Source organism: Coloeus monedula, assembly GCF_965178545.1.
Source record: "Coloeus monedula genome assembly, chromosome: 8".
NCBI classification, from domain to species: domain Eukaryota; kingdom Metazoa; phylum Chordata; class Aves; order Passeriformes; family Corvidae; genus Coloeus; species Coloeus monedula.
The window spans coordinates 38,565,312-38,585,119 of NC_138788.1; the positions used below are offsets into that span (position 1 = coordinate 38,565,312).

General features: G+C 42.1%; 1 protein-coding gene across 2 annotated transcripts in view; it reads left to right on the plus strand.

Moving 5' to 3' along the window:
• INPP5A (inositol polyphosphate-5-phosphatase A) overlaps positions 1-19,808 on the plus strand; it is a 193,731-nt gene that overhangs the window by 117,379 nt on the left and 56,544 nt on the right. For both annotated transcript variants that reach the window (XM_082285746.1, XM_082285747.1), the window contains exon 9: positions 11,246-11,330. In XM_082285746.1, coding sequence (XP_082141872.1) covers positions 11,246-11,330 — 85 coding nt within the window. The remainder of the gene's footprint in view (positions 1-11,245; positions 11,331-19,808) is intronic.

The window sequence follows — 19,808 nt, forward strand, 5'->3', positions numbered from 1 at the left end:
GTACAGTTAGCCCTATTGGCATAATGCTTGTTTTTTTGTATTTTCTGAAGTTGGAGGGTGTAATCTATAGGTGACAGTGAGACGAAAAATAGTTTACATTTTGGTTTAATCTTTCATGCATCTATTGTAACTAATGCTTGTGCATATGTCATATCAATTAACCATATTGGCATATTAGTCATGTCCTATAGCCACTTGATGGGGAGAAGTGTATGAATGCAATAGCCAGGCTGGGGAATGAGGAAAAAGCTGCAGGATGGGGCCCTTCAGAAGAAGGAGAGTTTGGGAAGGACAGGACGTGAGGTGTTAGCCTGATCCCTGGCTCTTGGCGTGCCAGCCATCTAAACTTCCTGAAATTACCTCAAGCATTGAGATCCATAAAATGAATGTGGTTTTTTTTTAAGGAAAGTGACAGTGCTCTTCTGTTTTCCTATTGAAATGTTCCCTGGCCTAGTTCAACAGAAACATTTTTACATTACAACTGTGAAATCTTGGCATAAAGCTCCCCTTTGTGCCCTTCATTATTTTCTCACAAATATAGTCCATTGTCACATAGCTGAAGTTAATTTGATCAACATTGGGACATTTAACTTTTATGTCCGGTCAAAGGAGCTGTTTCATGCTCATTTTGAGTATTCAAAAGAAATGATTGCCAGAAAAATAATGTTACTATTAACAATTCAGAGCAATTAGTTTCCCAGGGAGAGGCAATGTGATGCACCGGCTCCACACAACTATTCTTTGTCATTTTATGGATGCTCATCAGTCAACTGTCACCTCTTCTCAAAGACCCCTCCAATCTAAATGTTTCTCTTTGGGCTTTTCCCAGAACTAGCAGCTGAATGAGCAAAAGAAAAGCCACTTAGTTTCTAGGCAAAGGAAAACTTTGCTCTAAAGATCTGGGTCATTTGGGAAGATCCTCAAAGCAGCTCGCTTTAGGCGGGCTTGGGATTTTTTTGTTTTGTTTTGGTTTTGGTTTTTCTTTATTTGTTTTTTGCCACAGTGATTTTAACATGAGCCTTCAAATGAGTAGTGAAATTTCTGTGTATTTAGATAGAAAGCACTCCCAGGGCAAATAAACCTTCCAGCCAAATGTCTTCTAACAAAGGTTTAAACCCCTGGATCACATTCAAATCAACAGCTTTTCATTAAGCACCCGAGGCTCAGGTCATTAATATTCAGTCATTCTCCCCCTTAAAGGAAGGTTAAGTGCTCTCAAAATTAGTGTGTTTGGATAATATGCTCTTTAAAGAGTAAATCCAGCAAAATTGTCTTGTTACTTTCAGCCTGTCAAATAAAGCCAAAGTCACTTTTCCTTGCTCCTTGTTTTTCTGCTGGCTTGAGCTTTGGCATCTTTGATGCAGTTGTCAAAAATTGAACTCGTGTGTCCTTCCTGTTGGCACAGACACATTGTGAATTTTATTTAGGTTACATTTTTAGCAAGAAAGTATTTTTGTGCTGGTGTGCATTGTAAGGGAAAGCATACAGTAGTATAATTTTAAGGACACAATAAATGTAGTTCCGTATCAGGTGAATGATAATTTTTGGTCATCCTAGTCAGTAATTTTGCCCTTACTCTGTTATTTTCAGCATTTGGAGCTCTTTTTTTTTCTTCTTTTCCTTTTGGCATTAAAACCCAAACAGGTTGTAATAAATTTTCCATATTCATTATTCAAATGGTAAATATCTGGTTTTTTCTCCTATGATAAATCTGTGTGAACAGTAGCAAGTTTGGAAGCAAAGATCTGAAATCCAAAATCCAGAACTTTTGATACTTGCAGGTATCACAGAGAAAGGTGTCACTTAAAGAAAAAATAGAGTAGATGCACTAAGCCGGTTTTTGCTGTATCTGGCCAGTGGGAATAGAATTGTGGCTGTTTCAGCAGAAATGCTGCAGGTAAAGCTCTGAGGATTCCTGGGGGGGTTTTAGCCAATTCTTTGCCCACACAGTCCTTGTCTGGCAGTGTGGATGTGGATCATGACAGTCTTGTGGCACTCAGAGCCTCCACTTCACTAAGGGCTTTACTCCGTTTTGCCTGTTTTCCATTAACAGGATCTCCTGGAGCTGCCCTGTTGGCCGCTGTGTCTTTCTAGTAGAATGTAAGTTCTGTAAGCACAGGCAAGGTTGGGTTTGCTGCAACAGTCCCACTCCCAGGAGAGCATGTGTAGTTAAACATGTGATGCAAGAAAAGAGAATGCCTCTTAAAAAAGAAATTACTGCAAATAACTTGTTGCCTGCTTGATTTTGCTCAGAAAGTGGCTTTACATGAGAATGTGCAGAGTGCATCACGTTCTCATTGAGTTATATTTCTCTCTTTACTGTAATTTATTCCTTAGAGAGCCTGGAGCTGGATGAAGATAACTCATTAGTGTCCAGCTAAAGGTGACACTGACATCAGCATCCATTGTGGTCTGTGTCTTTTCAAATCTCCTATCCTATAGCCGTATCTTCTAGGATGGCTATGATTCAATTAAGAAGAATCTATATGGGCTGTTGATCCAATTCTTATTCATTTGCAGAGAAATGAAAATAAATTGCTATTGTGATTTTATTTACAATGCTGGCTGTGAGCTGATAGTTATAAAATGGAGAATGGTTTAAAGAGCCCCATTCTGCTCCCAGTGGAGCCTGCGGGCACCAGGCCAGTAACCACCTTGGAGATTTTGACTCCCATAAGGTGGGAGCACTGTGGAAGGAGGTTGTGGGCTCTGCATCCTGTGTTCCATGTCCTGGAAAGACAGATCATCCCTGACAGGGAGATACTCAGATGTGAGGAGCCGTGCTTCCAGCCACTGGTCTGCCTGTGCAAGAGCTGGAGCGGTTGTAGCTGGCGGGGCAGACATTGTTCATGGCTGGATAGGTCAGTCCATGTGGCTGCCTCACCTGTTGTGGAGCTTCTTTATCTTCATTCCGTTAGTGTTGGGTTTCAGATGCAGCCAAGATGAGCCAGTTTCTCACTCCAACAAGGAAATGGGTCCTGCTGCTTTTATATCCACTAGAATTTTCATTGTTCAAACCTAATGTTGACAGCTCTTAACTTTTTTGATCACCGTGCTCTTTGGAATTCTCTTTAGCACTTCAAACATGTCTGTCCTCACCCCTCGTTTGTTCTCTCTCTTAGCTCAGTGCTCCACTATAGTGTGATTTTCAAAGGGATAATGTAGAATTGGTTGCTCATGAGCTTTTCTCAGCATCAAGCATTGTTTAGTCCTTTTGTTAGTGAATTCTCTCTGGGTCTGAGCCATTTGCATTGCCCTTTTCTAGAAACATTTGGGTTTATTTTTAATTCACAGTCCCCTTGAGCCCAGCTGTTACCCAGGCCCGGATGGTGGGAGTCTGCAGGTCTCCGTCACTGGCAGCTCTCTGTGGATGACATGGCTTGTGTCCTGTCACCATCTGCTGCCCATGCAGCCATCACAGGAGATGGAGCTGGAAAAGATGCTTGTTGTAGGTCTGGGAAGACCCAAATCTGGCAAAATTCCTCAACCATCGCACTGCCCTTTCTATCAATGAGCTGTTTAGGACAAACAGTGTCTTCAGTCTGAGTTTCTCTAGATGCATCACAAAAATACTTACCTCAACCTTAACAATTAATGGATCAGTATCCTGTTGCCATATATCCTGGTTATTTCTGTCTCACTATTTGCACTTTTGACACTAAGTGACCACAGGATTTTGGCTTAGGTCCCCACATCTGAGCCCCGCAGAACAAAAAGCAGGAGTTGGGATGTCTTTGGCCTCATGCAGAGAAAGGTAGGGCAGTTACCTGCTGTCTGCTGAGCTCCAAGTGTCACCAACACTGAAGAGCTCAGAAATTATGTGGAAGGATGTTAATATTCCATGATAAAGCAAAGATTCAAAAAGACATATGGTTTCTCTGGTTTCTTCTTGTAGTCTTCTCTTGTATCAGCTGAAGAGCATGAAAATTTCTTTGTATGCTAACACCGAAGCTGTAGTGCTGTGTTGTCCTGTAGCAGAATTGACAAGTCCTTACATCATTATCCAGGGCTGCTATTTCATTAGGCGAATGTCAGTGTCAGGTAAGATCATGGGTTTGTCAATATAATGAAAATACCAGTCAAGTGAGGAAAAAGTCACAATTTTCCAGCTCTAAAAATTGATTTTTATTGCTCTTCTTGTAATCCTTTCTTTGGATTAAGTATTTATTATTGATGTGGTCTTTCTTTTAATCTTAATAGCTGCTGACATTGTAATTAATTTAAAAATACAACATTTTTGCCCAAATGGCACTATATTGAAATTAAAAGTGAACATCACATATTAGTTAAACAGCCCTGGCAAATGTCTTGAGTGCTAAGATGATTGCCTAAGCTTCTTGACAATTCCCTTCATCTTGCTGTATGGTGCTTGACCTTTTGAGATATTTTGGTGTTATTAATAGGTTTTAGCTATTATATCAGAAAGAACAAGGCACAGAAATATCATAAACTTTATCTTTTTAATGACGGCACTACACCACCTTGGGCATGCCAATGAAGGCACTTCCATTATGGCTTTTGAGGCACACTTAAACTATCAGTCACCAGGTAACGTGTACTCAGAATTGATGGGGATTTTTCTGGAATTCGAAAATTTGGTATTTGAAATTGCAAAAGGGTGCGAGCTGCAGAAGGGAGGTGATACACAGGAGAGGACAGGGTTCTGTTTCAAAGTTGTCTCTGAAACCTCTGCTGGAGGGAACCAGTTCTCAAGGTGGAGGTGTTTGAGCTGATCTCTGAGTAAAACTTAAAAAAGAAAAAAGCAGTGCAGATAGGAACAGCAGAAATCCAACCGGCCACACAGCAATCCTGTGTCTGGGTTGGTGTAAGCCAAAACCTAGTATTTACATTCTCTTGATCTTCAGTTCCCTGATGTGGCTGTAGCAGGAGGCAGGTTTCAATGTTGTCGTTCCTTAACTTTCCACCAGAAGTCACTGCAGGAGCTGTTACTACCTCTGGCATTATAGATCCGTGGAAAAGGTGTGTATAACCTTGTTATCCATAGGTCACCTGCCACCTCCCAACCAGCTCTTGGCTTCTGCCAACAGGATGGCCAAGTCACTTTTCTAAACATTCCCCATTGGGGTGAGATCCTGACTGGACAAGAAAGGTGAGTTGATGCCTTTGGTGCAGTGACTCCTGCCATGGACAAGGGTCCGGGCTCCTGTACCACGCACAGCGAGTGCCCCACGTGTTCCCTGAACGCTTCACCCAATGTGAGAGAGGGTTTTCACAGCCCCTGTGGGGGCAGAGCCCAGCGCTGCTTTTGCTGTCTCAACTCCAAACAGAAGCTGTGGTTCCAAGCTTTGCACAGGTCAGCAGTAAACAAGGTGAGCAGTTTGTTATGAGAAATGATGATCGTACCAGGAATAAACTGATCCTCTCGTCTTGGTGTGTCAGCTGTGATCCTCATATTCCTTCACTTCGGAGAGGACATTTTATACAGGCAGTCACGTGTTAAGGTCCCTTGATTCTATGTCCTTTGTAAAAGCTTTTGTGTCTGTAACTCCCATGTGCAGATAATGCACAAAAATAAATAGATTGTGGAGAGATAGTATCTTACCCCAGTAGTTGTACAAGAAAGATGGAAGGGCTCATATTAGCTGGTATTTATCTTAAACACATTTAGTTACTATAAAAATTTGCTCACTGAATAAAATATGGCTTGACCTTTAGATTGTTTCTTCCCAAGAAATGTGACAGTGTCCCTCCTTCTCCCCCATTCAGCCTGCTTGGCAGAGCTGCACGGTTTTTGTTTTGTTTTGTTATGTTATTGTTGTGTTTAAAAAAAAACAAAACCCTCAAACCCTTCTTTTCAGTGCTGTCAAGTTAGGATGAATTGGCCAGGGAGGCATGTTTATAGACTGTGTGAAGAACTTTGTCTTTGTGTGGGAATGCTGGTGACACTGGTATGGCTTGCCTGAATGAACTGCGATGACGCGGCTAATAAGGTGTCCTGCTGAGCGTCGCTGCAGCCTTTCTCAGACCTCCCACCTAATGCCATTCAGCTCCAGCTCAGTGTAGCTAATTTTTCCCATTCCCTCAATTCTTTAGGCCTCCTTACAAACAGAAAAGTCAACTTTCACACCGAGGAGAAGATAAGTGCTTTAGGAAATAATCATGTAAACAGAATGTTACCTTCTGACCTGATGCTGATACCTTGGTCTGGGACAAAACCCAGCTGGCTATTGCATTCGACATGGCTATTAAAGGAATAATGCTGCTGATCCTCCTTACAAAGTGCCCTGAGAAATGGTTTAGCCAAATCACAGTGCCTCTTGTCACACTGAATCATGTTCAGCTGCTCTCTTCCATGACCAAATTGCTGATATTTAACTGCTTTCTTGTCTTCTCCATTCTGTGGAGGGGGGACAGTATAGGAGGGGGGAAAGTGTGAAAGCAAGGGGAAGTTGGTCCTATAATTTTCTGGCTGAATTTCGGTGCTTTGAAGTGTGTATACAGTGCCCATACAGCATTTATAGAAGAGGGGCATTTCATCAATTAACTTTACTTGTAGCTACTATAATGAGTACTTTAAAATAAATTGCAAAAGGATTTCAGTGGTTCCAATAACACAGAATTGTTCACTTTAGGACTGCACTGAACCCTGTTGCGTGTAGCAACTGAACTTAATAAGTAGGCCCAGATTTCCAGTAGGATTGAGAAGAGGAACCTCTGCCTCTTCCTTCTTTTAGTCTTGGTAGGGATCTGACATTTCCTAAGTGACTTTGGGAAAACTTCGCCTTCACAGTCCAACACTGCCACCCAAGCTGAGAGGTCTGTCCTTACGGCAGAGGAATTTGGGGTGCCCAGGCTCCCAGAGCAGACCCTGAGCACAGGCTCCTGCCGTGGCATTTGTGTGACCTCTCCCTCAATCGCCTGTGCTCGGTCCGGCCCCGCTGCCGTCCCAGCCAGGCTGGTCAGCCCAAGCTGAAGCTGCACAGCTCGGGGAGGTCAGAGGTTCCTCATAATTCACCTGATGCTCCCAGAATAACAGATGGTTTTGTCACAGGACAGCGTGTCAGGGTCTGCCATGCCAAAAGCTCTGCTGAGGGAACGAGGTTTGCTTGAAGCCTGCCTGAGACAGCAGAGCAAGGATGTCTCCATTGCAGCACAGGAGCTTCTTTCTGGGCCTGTAAAGTTCTTGCTGATTCCCGGAGTGAGCCAAATTGCAGCTGTTAGACCAAAATAAGAATTAAATGTATTTATTTTGCAGCAAAGAAATTGCAGCAGTAATTTAGTGTTAATTTGCAGTGACAGTCAAGTTTACTCCTTAAAAAAGGTACGAAACATGGATTTAAAACATTTGTCAAAACATTTCAGCATGGAGCTAACTTGGACTGTAAACTGTACTTGAAAGTAACAATTGCCTGAATGTTTCCTTCTTTTACTGCCTGTCATGGCTAAAAACCTCTTCGGCTCTTTCATTCAACTTGTCTGCCACTTCTCAAAATACAGCAAGATGTGAAGACAAACACTAATCCATCCAGTGCAGAAGACTTTCAGTGTAGTGTCATCAATTAAAAATGTAGAATTAGTTTTAAACTATTATTAAAATATATTAAAGTAATTAAGGTAATGTGTTCCAGGCGTGAAGAGTCTATTATCAAGGACTCCTTGTGCAATTACATATTCTGTGTTTTTGTAACTGGTAGAGGAGAAATCATCTGTGGTGTTTATAGTTGTGTGCTCTAAAGTTTACCAGGGACATCAGTAAGCCCAGGTGGGAGCATGCTTTTTTCCTAGTGCAGGTGATTTGCCAATTTGTTATATTGATTTCCAAAACGTGCAGAAGATCTTTCTTTGGTATGTTTTAAATGTGAACAAACTCTTTTCCCATAAGCGATTCCTTCTGGAGCAAGAGCAAAGGATGAGAAGGGTGAATGTGTTCTTCTACCCTTTTCAAAATGAAGACCTCTTTCTGGAAAGGAAGGACTGGCTGTCATCTGTTGGAAGAGTTTTCTGTTTCATTTACATTGAAGTTTTGGATCCACTCTGAACCCCTGTCCCCTCCTGATGGCCCTGCCACAGGTCACAACAAGCAGCATGGCCAGCGAAGGCATTGATGATTTGTTGTGTGTGCTGGCATGTGGAAATGTGGAAGGGAAATACCTGTGCCTTGTGTACAGTCATGAAATTTTAAACTGAGTCACCTGTTTTGTCATAAGCTATCTAAAATTGTACAGGAATAGAGCCTTCAAGTGTGCTGAAACCCCTTGGGGTGAGCTGGTAAAAGGTGTTAAAGGAAATTGCACTGGGTCCTCCCACTAAAACCATAGGATTTATGCTGGTGACATGGGTTGGCTGCATTTTTTTTATATGGTTCAGATTTATCACTTCATTGAGTGATTCATGGCAGCATTTTTAAAGGAGTATTTGATTCGTGGTTAAAGGAAGGATATTTTTTAGAAACAAAAAGCAAAGGAGAATGACATAGATTTGGAAGCCTTCCTAGTTTTTCTGCAAGCACTCATTCATTTTTCAAAAAAATTGTCTTCTGAATTCTCAGTTGCCTGTACACATGTTGAACTGTACATATTTGTGGTTTAGAACACGGAAACACAAGAAATGGAGGACTTTTGTTTAGCTCTCACCCCAGTCCTAACACTTTTCCCTGTGTCCCTGGCCAGACTGGCTGTGTTTGCAGTGCCCCATTTCTGTCCCAGTCCCCTCAGTGACAGGCAGCTTTTCTGCATGTTCCCAGGGGAGGGGATGTTGCTGTACTCTTCTTTATTGCCATCTCCTTTGCGGACTTGTGGTCTGACTCTGAAAGCACAGTCAGGAAAACTAGTTCTCGTGCCATTGATTCAGGGCAGTTTTAGGCACCAGAAAGTGTTTCAGCACAGAGCTATCAGAGTTCCAAACTGCAGAAAGAGGTCTAAGATTTGGGAACTCTTGAACTAATAGTAAGTTCCACTTACTAATAGTAAATAATGGCAAGGACAGTAGCTTGCATACATGTATTAAATTGAGTCACTTAACAGAAATTCATTGTTAGGTACCCCACATCACTTAGTAAGTACATAAATGTGTGCGTCCTTTGCTGTGCCACTGTTGGGAATTTTCCTGTACACCTGAATTAATTACACCACCTGTGAAAAGAGATGTGTCAGAAGCCACTTGGAGCATCATTCTGAAGAAGTAACATTTGGATTCTTACTTTAGTCTGTCATGAGACACTCTTTCTAAAATGTCCAACAAGACAAGCTACAGGGGGAGAAACTGGACAAAATTATAAATTGTAGAGCTGGCATTGATTTGTATGCAAATCATGTTTAAATCAGGTAATGTGCAGGACTATGAAATGACTGAGTTTTAATTAATTGATCAGAAGCAGACTAATCAGCTGGTTTGTTCATCAGTTTGGAGACATTTTCACAGACTATTTTTGGAATAGTCTGTTTATTTGGAAAATCTGTCTTTGCATAATAGAATCACAGGCATGGTTCTCATAGTCGCAGTTTGTTTCAAGAGGCCTTCAGTGGACCTTGATGTCATTCCTGCAACATGTCATTCCTGTGTCAGCAGTAAACGGCAACGAGCAGAGCCAAGGCTGATACATGAATCGGGACAGTTGGCAAAGCAAAATCAGTTGTTCTGATGTGCACGTTGTGGATCCGAATTTGCAATGATGGTGTTAGCAAATGTGGCAGTGTAAATGGTTTAAGTTCTCATTTTCCTTCAATTTTCCACGAGGTCACTAATCAAATTAATGCTTTGTGCAGGTCAGGAGTGACAGGTTTTTCTCAGGGCTCGCTGGGAGCTGACAGTGGGCAGTATTTATTAACAGTGCCGGCAATAATCTGTCAGCTAAATGGAGGATTGGAGATATTCATAGTGGAAATGGATAAGTCTTTGCAAGACATTTTCTTCAAATGATCAGTGTCTTAGGCCCAATGCACATAATTTCTTCCATAGAATAATATTCCTTACGTAATAGATTACTGTTGACGAAAACTGTGAGAAGTTTTCAGAGGAGGAGCAGTATCTCATTACAGATCCAGTATTACATCTTTCCTTACAGCTTTGAGAATAAATGGATGTAATGCATTAGAACTTGTAAAGCCATCTGAAACAAGTGCCTCCTCGTGGAGCAGCAGTGGCTCCTGATTGCTGGATAATGCTTTACCTGTCTGTGTGGGCCCTGCCCCAGGCTCACCTGGAGTTTCTGACAGTGTAATGCTTACATGTTTATGTATTCCCAGAATGTTCACAGCGTATTGCCTGTGTTTGTTCCTTAGTTCTCACATCTTGCACACCCAGGGGGGTTCTGTGCATTTAGTGTGCATAAATTCTTCGTGGCTGTGGCACTCAAGTTTTGGATGTTTCATACCTTCCTCAGCCACCAGCAGATGAATTATATTGATTCCTGGTTTGAAAATAAGCATGACTTGGTGCATTTCTAAATGCCAAGATCTCTAGAAGCTGCAAAACTGCATATTGTTGAGAGTACCTCACAGATGTTATTAATAATAGATCATCTAATAATATAATGACAGTTTTTAATAACACAGGATTTGAAAGATGGATAGTAATGCCATATCTCCCTGGGTAGGATGGAGCAAAGGCTTGAGGAAAAAGTCAATCTTCACTCCACGGCTGGAGCAATTACTTGTTAGGTGTTAGCTACAGCCTCATCAAAAATCTGCCGTGAACAACACAGAGAGCTGTCTTGAGAGAACTGTAGCCAGTCTGGGAACCTCAGGGATGCTCAGTCTGTCAGATGGGATGGTTGATGTCTAGCCCTACCATGTCACTTCTCATGTGGTTCTCAAAGTAGCCAAAAACACTGGTAACATTACTTATATATCAGTAAACTCAAACATATTCTGAACTCACCGCTAATTCAGCATTCCTAATTCTTACCTGCCCAGCCCAAAGCCATGTCCTTAAACTTGCCAAGATGTGAAGGACCTCCATGATACCCTCAAGATTTCCGTGGTCCCCAAATGCCACTTCTGCAAGATTTGTATGAACTGCTGCAAATATGCTTTCCCCCAGCTTGCTCTGTCACCCAGGAAGAGGAAATCAGATGCACTCTTGTACAGGGGCTGGAGATAGAATTGCCTAAGCAAAGAAAATCAACTGAAAAATATGGTTAATATATTGGTCCAGTATAAACTGGTAGTTTTGATGGTTCCAATAATTATTTCTGAGACTGTGCTTAAGGATAATGTGTGTGTTTGTACATTCTTGCATGTATGTAAAGCCGAATGACAGGTTTGTTGTTTTCATTTTTTTCCAGAATTATAGATCAGCGGTTTGAGAAAGTTTCATATTTTGTCTTTGGAGATTTCAACTTTAGACTGGATGCCAAAGCAGTAGTAGAGGTAGGACTTCTCTTTTTCTTCTGTTGTAGGCTCTACCAGGTTTGATTCCTCAATTTTTTTCCCTGTAGAAAAGCTAAAAGTGACTTAACAAAGTAATGTTAATATTGACATCAGACTTACCCAAGACTACTTTTAACAGGAACATCCAACAAGTAACTAACATTGTGTGGTTGTGACTTTTGCCATCTCCTTATAGCTCACAGTGAATCAGAATAATTTCCTGCAAGCAGAGGAAGTACTGCATTACCTTCCTACTCTGAGGAAAAAACAAGAGGCATTTCCTAAATGTCTGTGATAGAACTCCACACTTTAAAAGTACAGGCAGTCATCAGTACAGACCTTTGTGCCAGTAGCATCTTGATGTGGAAGGGTGACTGGGAGATTTGTATAAAGCCAAAAGAATGTACTAAACCTTTTTGATTATGAGTTAACTTTGACTTGAATGCTGAAGCTCCAGGTAACATGGTTTCGGAGATAATACCCAGCTTGAAAACCAGTTTAATCTTACGGTTTTCCCACTTTAATTCTCTGAGGTACTGCAATGTTTTTTTGGTATTCTTGAGGGTCAGCATGTATCTTTTGAGCCAAAAGTTTTAATTTTGTAAATGAAACTGTGGGAAATGTCCTGTGTGCCAAAGGCTGGCTTTCCCCCTTTCAGTGGTACAGTGCTCTTCTCCTTCCTTATGTGATGAGTACTCCATCTGTTGAAAAACAGGAGTTTGATGTTACAACATTGCATATGAAACCAATAACTTCTTGGAATCCTTTCTATAGTGCAGTCATTTAGCCAACAAGCTTAAAGCATAGTTGAAATGAAAGTCAAGTCACTAATTCAGAATATGCAGCTTCATACTGCATGTGTTAAGGGTTAAGAGCTGTTCTGCTATCCTGTGGCTGCCTTGGTTATCATCAATGTTCAGAGATCAGTTGATTTTGAGCTATTATGCCTTTTTTCTTCACTAGTGATGTGATGGTATTATTGAAAATGTTCCTGTCTGAGAACACCTGTCAGTCACACTGCAGCAGTTATCTCCTGCACTCAGTACTGATGAAGGGTGCTCCAAGTTTTTCCTGACTTACACACTGCCAGCAGTCTGCAGGACTGAAACTGCAGAGGGTGTTTACTTCAGTACCGATAGATTAAGATTTCTACATTTCTATCTGTGAGTTTCAAAATGATCCCCATCAAACAAAATACTGTCACTAACCCCAAGTGATGGAAACTGAGTGAACTGCAGAACGAGTAGGGTGAACACAGTGGGTTCTGAGCCTGACACAGTACTCAGCATCTTGGGAGTGCTTCACCCCTGCCAGTTAATGTTGCTGCATGTGAGCACAAAAGGTGTAATTGGAAGATGAATCAAATTCATTTTCTCATTCTTCCTACCTAAGGTGCAAGCCTGTGTGAGTGTACAAAGCACTAGAATAATACAGATTTTCTACTGCTTTTTTGGAGAAGTAGTATAGCCCAGTAATCAGAACTTCGCCCAGCCATTCTGCAGTGTTAATTAGGCATAATTGAAGTTGATCCAGAAACTTCCACTTCCACTTTATACATGGACAGCTAAAGTCATAGGAAGTTTGTTTTGTAGTGTTCTGTACTTGGTGCAGTTTATAAATCACTATGTCAGCAGACCCCAAAGCTTTAAGAAACAGTTGTCTCGTGTGTCTCAGACTGCCTCTAGGCACCAGAACAGTCCTAAGGGAGTTAACAGTCAGCATACAGCACTGGCAGCAAGGTCTGGCTCCTAGGTGACAGACCAGTTCCTAAAGTATAATTTGGAAGGGCAGAGCTGTAGGCCACTTCTAAAGGGAATTGTACTAGGTAGGACTTGGTGGTCTGATTGTGTTTAAGATTCAGGCCGAAATCACAAAGTAGCTTGTAAAGGGTGTGACTCAAAGGTGCCATTTCTCTGGAGCTGGCCGAGTGCTGTGACCAAGGCCGTGTACAGGTGGCAGTGGCAGAACAGGAACAAGAGCAGCCAGAGGTGCTTCTGTCCCAAACGCTCAGTACCAGCCCCAGGGTGAGCCTGTGCTAGGCTGGGAAACTCCCATTCCAAAGGCTATCCCAGTCCCTTCTGGTATTTGAACGTGTGCCCATGTAAATGGGTATTAACCACTCTTTGGACTATTCAGCAGTGGAATTAATACTGGGAATTGTAAGGGTTAATCCATTGACCTGTCATCTTTGTGTATGTTACAAGATTTATCTCTGCTTTTCTTGCTGACCTTTTGAATTCCCTCTTGAGACCACAGTTGCTGAACGCTTGAACACTGGGATGCTACAAGCAATACTTGTGTTGTGTAAATGCAGACTGTGGTTACATCAAACACAGAGAATAAAGTGTGTTTCTAAAGAATTTCCCAATTAAGCCATTTAAAGGGAGAATCTGAGAGCTGTTCAGAATGTGGAGTCCAGACCCTGACATGCAGTGTCCTAAATCAGATGCAAAAAATGTTGTATTAATTCATAATTAATAGACTATAAATCATTAATATATAATTTATTGAACACTTACGGGAGCTTTAATTTAAAGTCACATTGATTTCCTTGCTAGGAAAATGTGCTTTCCTGTTGTTGGCGTAATCCAGGGGAAGGTTGTTACTGCCACATGGGCAGTGCCAGGAGGTGCTGTTGCTGAGGCAGCACCAGTGAATCTCCCAAGTGTGTTTGCTGCTCAGTTCCTGATCTGCTTTGGCAGCATCACTGGGGCCAGATCCCGGCACATCCTGCCGGGCCTGTGCAGCCGAGCTGGGGGGGCCATTCTCTCTCCTTAAGGAAGGTGAATGCCAGTGCTTTATCATTGTAAAACATCCAGGAAATCTTCCATTAGAGTCCAGCCTCTTGGAAGACACTGCCCTGTTCCAGCCAGCAAAAATAATCCTTGTAGTTACAAAATGTATTTAATAAGGCAGTAACTGCAGAAGAGAGATGTACATTTCCTCAGGTTTTGGTCACTTTAAGGTATGCTGTAAGACCTGAATTTTCTGTCTGACAGCCAGCTAAATTCATTTAATCCTATATTGGCGAAGGTGGCTGAGGATTTGCTGCTGCTTAAATTCAAAGTTTTGCCTACTGAATTTTGTTTTTAAATGCTAGACTTTTTTGGGTGTTACAGCATTCTGATAATTTGCCCACTGCTTCCAGATTATCTTCCGGCACCTCTATTCCCAGCACATACGGAAGTGTTTGCAACATATAAAAAATTACACAAACTTTTCTATTGGTCCAACTATGAATTCTAGTCTATATCTATAGCTTATCTGCCGTGTCTCTAGTACAAGTATTGTCACAGCCTTTCACAGAAGCATTGATTTGTGATGTTTCTTTGTGTAGGAGACAGCTTTCCTATAAGTTTTCCAAAAGTTCTGCTCTCTCCTTTTAAAGCTAACACAGGTCACTGTAATCTTTGCACTTAGCAGAAGTACTTTGTAAATTTATCGTTGCACGTGTGACAAAGGTACTTGTTCTGTTTCTGGAAAATTATCTTCTAAAATTCAGTAGAAAGGAGATTTGATGAGGTGACTTTAAAGAAATGTGCAGCAGCAGTGAGATACACTGTAAGCTGAACTTGAAGAATATTCCAGAAATTAAATCATTATTATGAGTTAGTGTTTTGGTTCTTAAAAAGGTTATACATTACATGCTTGAAAGTTCTGAAATAAGACAACTTGGCTATACTAAAATCTCTGAACACGTTAAGAATAAGAAGGGAACAGGAGGTTGTGGGGATGAATGAGGGGGTTTATTACTAAGAACTGAGGAGGTCAGGTTGCTTTTGTTTGAAGTGAGAAATTAGAGAAACAAAGTGACTGTGAGTGACCACATGGAAGAAGTTAATTCTCTCCCCTGTGGTGCCTGCTACAGAGCTTATGGGGTTTCATGCTGTGACGGGTCCAAGGCCATTCTGATCTCCTCTTTTACCTCTTTTTTTCATGTAAACATCTTACTAGCATCTATTATTTTCTGTGAACTCCACAAACACTTGCTGGTGAAAGTGTGGAAGCAGAACTGGTCCCATAAATCTCTCTGTGGCTCCTCATTCACGTGGATCTGTGGAAGGGCAGTGAGAGGGTTGTGACCTCTGTCGGTACGTGTGTGAGGCTTCCTACACACTGCATCCACGTGGGCTGGCACTTCGGGGCTGGCACATGCAGGGGTGCCCTTTCCTCTTCTTTGTTAGAGAAGGTGCTAAAAACAGAGAGATTTCCCATTCCAGTTGACCCAGGCACTGTGCTGGAACTTGGAGCTGCTTCCCTCCTGTTCCCTTGCTCCAGCCCAGAGCATCTCAGCTCCCAGCTTTGGCTGTGCTTATCCAGAGAAGTGTTTCTCCTTCTGTCTCAGTGAGCCAGCTTACCACTCGTGCTCTATTAAAGTCACCTTTCAAGTGTTTTAGGTGGGTTTTGAACAAGGAAGAGTATTTTTTTCAGTCAGCTGGCCTTAGTAAAAATCTGTATTAATCTTTGAGAATTATTTTATTTTAATATTTAAAGAAGTTATTCACTGGAACTCTAAACTATAAGTCTTCCTAGTCCACTATGTGCATTTTAAGAAAGTACAAACAGGCTTAAGAAACTGGGCTTATTTTGACTGTTTGGGAATAAAACCCTCTTTCTGTCTGAGACTGCTGATTCAGAAGTCTCTTAGAAAAGTACCTTGTACTTCCAAGAAAAAAAAAAAAGGATAATTATGTGCTACTCAGTCCCAAAAAAGGCAGGTCAGTAACAAGTTCAGTTTGTCAGGCTTTAGGAGAAAGTCACATTAATCACAAAATCCATTTGCTCAAGGTAAACCATAGTCTTTCTTTTTATCCAGGAAAAAACAGATTTGGTTTTTTTTTCCCTCACTAAAGAATATTTTGTTTGGGTTGGTGGTAACTTGGTAAGCTGGAGAGGGGTTAAGTGTATTGTATATGAAAATTTATAAAAGTAGCAACAGAAGTGGTGTTTCAGGATTCCAGACATTTTGGCCTACAAAAAGCTTTCAAGCTCTACCTGCCGAAAAAGAAGTAATATCCTCATCTTAAAACTCAGAATTAACCTTGTCCACCCACCTTGTCTGCTCCATGGGTTACAGTGAACCAGAATATTTCCTTTCTAGAGTTCTGCCAAGCAGCCCTTTGAAAAGCCATGACTGGGATTGCTGATTAAATGTTTTTTAGAAGGTAATAACTGCTTGTAAGAATTTACATGTCTGGATCCATCATTCATTTGCACTGTGCCCCTCTGCCACCTCTGACCATGTAATTTTATATTATCTGATAAAATAGGAACGACTTCATTCTGGCATGACATCTTAGCTCCCACTGTATTGCTGATGCTGCAGTGAATCACGTAATTTCCATTTGATCACACCTTCCTGGCACAGCGTGGTCTTTCATTCTGAAAAAGCCAGCGGGGGGGGTATCGTATCCCTTTATCCAGCGTGCCTGTGGCAGCAGAATTTGGAGGAGCACTCCTGTCAATGCCGCAGTGTGTGTGCCTGCAAAATGCAGACCTCAAAAGCTGATGAACAGCTTTTCACGTCTGAATAATTGATTTAGATCTTACTCAAATCTGAAGAAATATTTTAAATTGAATTTGTTTCATCCCATGCATTGGACACTAACAAGGATCTTTGCGAACTCCAGCCAACAATTGAGCCATTAGTAATTGTTATAAAAAAGATTAATAGTTAATTAGACAATTGTCACTGATTTGAAAAGCTGATTCAAGTGAGGTAGTCAGGTGATAGATGGATGTGGAGACTTAATTATCTCCTCCTCGGTACAGATGTGCTTCCCTGGACAAAAACAGGTCACCCGTCAGGATGAGGCTCTTGCTGTCCTCGTGCATACAGGAGACAGCACCAACCACCTGGCTGTCTTGTCAGGTACAAATATTTGTGTGTGTGCATATTTTTTTTTATCTAAGTAATATTTGCAGAAGATGCTTTGAATGCATCAGGAAAAGGCCGTGAAAGAATTGCACATTCTTCTTGTTACAAACACAGCTGTAACATTTTATTTTTTTAATTCTTACTAATTTTGCTTTGAGAAACCAGTAAAGTTTCACTGTATTAAAAATACTGACATGGCATAAAAAGCAAGTGTATGTAGTTGTGGGCGTAGTCAGTTATGCCTCCCTCTCCCAAACCAAACCAGACACTGTTACCTTTCCTGGGCAGTGATAACGTGCAGGTGTCCACATATCCATTTGGAATATCAGGTACAACCATTTAATTCATGGCCAGGTGGTAAGCTCCAGTAGGTGCTGCTCCATAGTGGCTGGTAGTTTAAAACTATAGCAGGGTTCCCTTCCTCGGGCAGTAAAGTGATACTAAGCCATTCTTGCAAAAGAAAAAACACTTTGCTTTATTTCTGAGATAAACCTGCACATCAGGGAATAAATCAATAGCTTACAAGCTTCAGATCATGTTTTCATTCCAATTAGGAAAGCATGTAAAATCCTGGATTGGTTTTATAATCTCAAAGAGTTCATTGTAAATACCTTCCTCTCATAAAGATTTTAACGTTCTTTACAAGCTCAAATGTTTCTAGGAAATGCTGGAAACAACATCCTTTGTAAAATGAAAGTGTAATGAAGATTTGTTAAATTAAAATGCATACAATTTCAGGCCTAATAAGGAGAGCTTTATTAATGAAGGTAAATGGCAGCAACACATCTGAGGCACCTGCTAAATGTTCATTATAAATTACTCTCACAGACACTGTGATGAGTTTTATATTGTCGCCAGACTTATAAAAGCATGCAGATTGCTTCCTCAAGGGACTGGATATATTTACTTAACAGTGTAGTTAACCGCAATTATTTATTTTCCAGTGATTGCAAATGGCCTCTGCATTAAAGATACATGTGGCTACTAGGAATTATTCAATTACCTCTCTTCTTAGTAGTCTAAGGCAAACCCGAGCTCGGATTCCCAGAGGCCAGACAGCAGTGTATTAACTCAATCTGCTCCTCAGCTTTCTGCTGGGGCCAAGCTCTGTAGACATGAGTCCTCTCAGCAGAGCAAGCTTGAGAAATGCTCATTACCCTGCAGCTGATTTTTTGACATCTTTCATTCCATACTGATGCTGCCACACATATTGGCAAGATTCATAGGAGGTTAATTAAATCCATCTTCAAAACAACGAGGGGCCAATGAGCCATATCCCCGTTGCAATAGTAAATTAAATGATGCAATTGTTTCTGCTTCCATCATAGATAAGGGGAGAGATGAGTGAATGGATTGTTCTCTGGCTGCCTCCTCTGGGGCCCCAGAGGGTCTCAGAGCATGTGGTCATAAACCTGCTTTTAATTTGTGGCTGCAGGAAGGGATGACACTGCTATCAGCAGGCAGAGGTCCCGCACGGCGTCATCATGTGAAGGATGGCACTGTAGAAACAGGGCCTCTTCGCAGCGGTGCTGAGCAGCTCCTCCAGCTTCAGATGCAAATTTATACAAACGCGATGACAAAGCAGAACAAAAAAGATGATACGTTCATCAGACTTGGCAGTGCCTGGTCCGTAATTAAAACGTACACAAATTAAATATAATTATCTCGTGCTTTCTAATAGGGCTGAGCGTCATTAAGCTAATGAATCCCGCGGTGTGTGAGCTGGGCCCCGCGGCTGCGGTTGTCGCAGTGTCCGTCTGCTGCCGGCGGCAGCTGTGCCCTCAGCTGGCACTGACGGCGGGTGACAGCGGTGCCAGCAGCGCCCGTCCCCAGCGCCTCACACCTGCCATCCATCACCTGCTGGCAGCGCAGGCACGGCTGGCACGGGGAGCAGTCCCGGCCCTTCCTGCTGCTGGGTGCTGGCTGCCGGGGATGTGCGTGCCAGACTCGGAATGGGCAGCGAGAGCACGGCGCTCGCTGCTGGCGGGTGAGCGTCTGTCATCGGGGGCGGGTGGCACCTGGGAGCTCCTGACAAAGCGGCCGGAGTTATCCACAGGGCACCGGGCAGCTTTCCCCGTGCTGGCTTTGTGCACATGGATAAACGGCCTCGACAGTGGCTCCTAGTTGATAAAATCCTAATGCCAGATCCAGGTATCCACTGCAGCCTGCCCAGGTGTAACAGCGCTTGTCTGTCTGCAGGAGGCAGGTTGATACCTGCTGGATGACAGACTGTGTTGGCCAAACTTTTTGACATGCCCAGAGTTTTGCACCTGTAACGTCGGGAGCGTTGGAGTCAGGATATGGGAAGCAGTTCATCCCATGCTTTACCTTTAAGCAGTGGCAATCAACCATTCTCAGTCAGGGCAAGAAGGCTTGTGCAGCAGGGACTGTGGCTAGAAAAACACACATATAACCAACCAGTAATAATATCTGGACTTTAAAGTTACTCTTATCTAGGCAGGTGTGTTTGAATAATTTAGTGGAGTATTGTAATGCATAATGCAAATCTGTAATAAGTACTTTAATAAAGCCACCTGTTAATTGGCTTTTTGCTTATTTCTGGAGTAGAAACTTGTCAGCTCAAATGGGGCAAAATACCA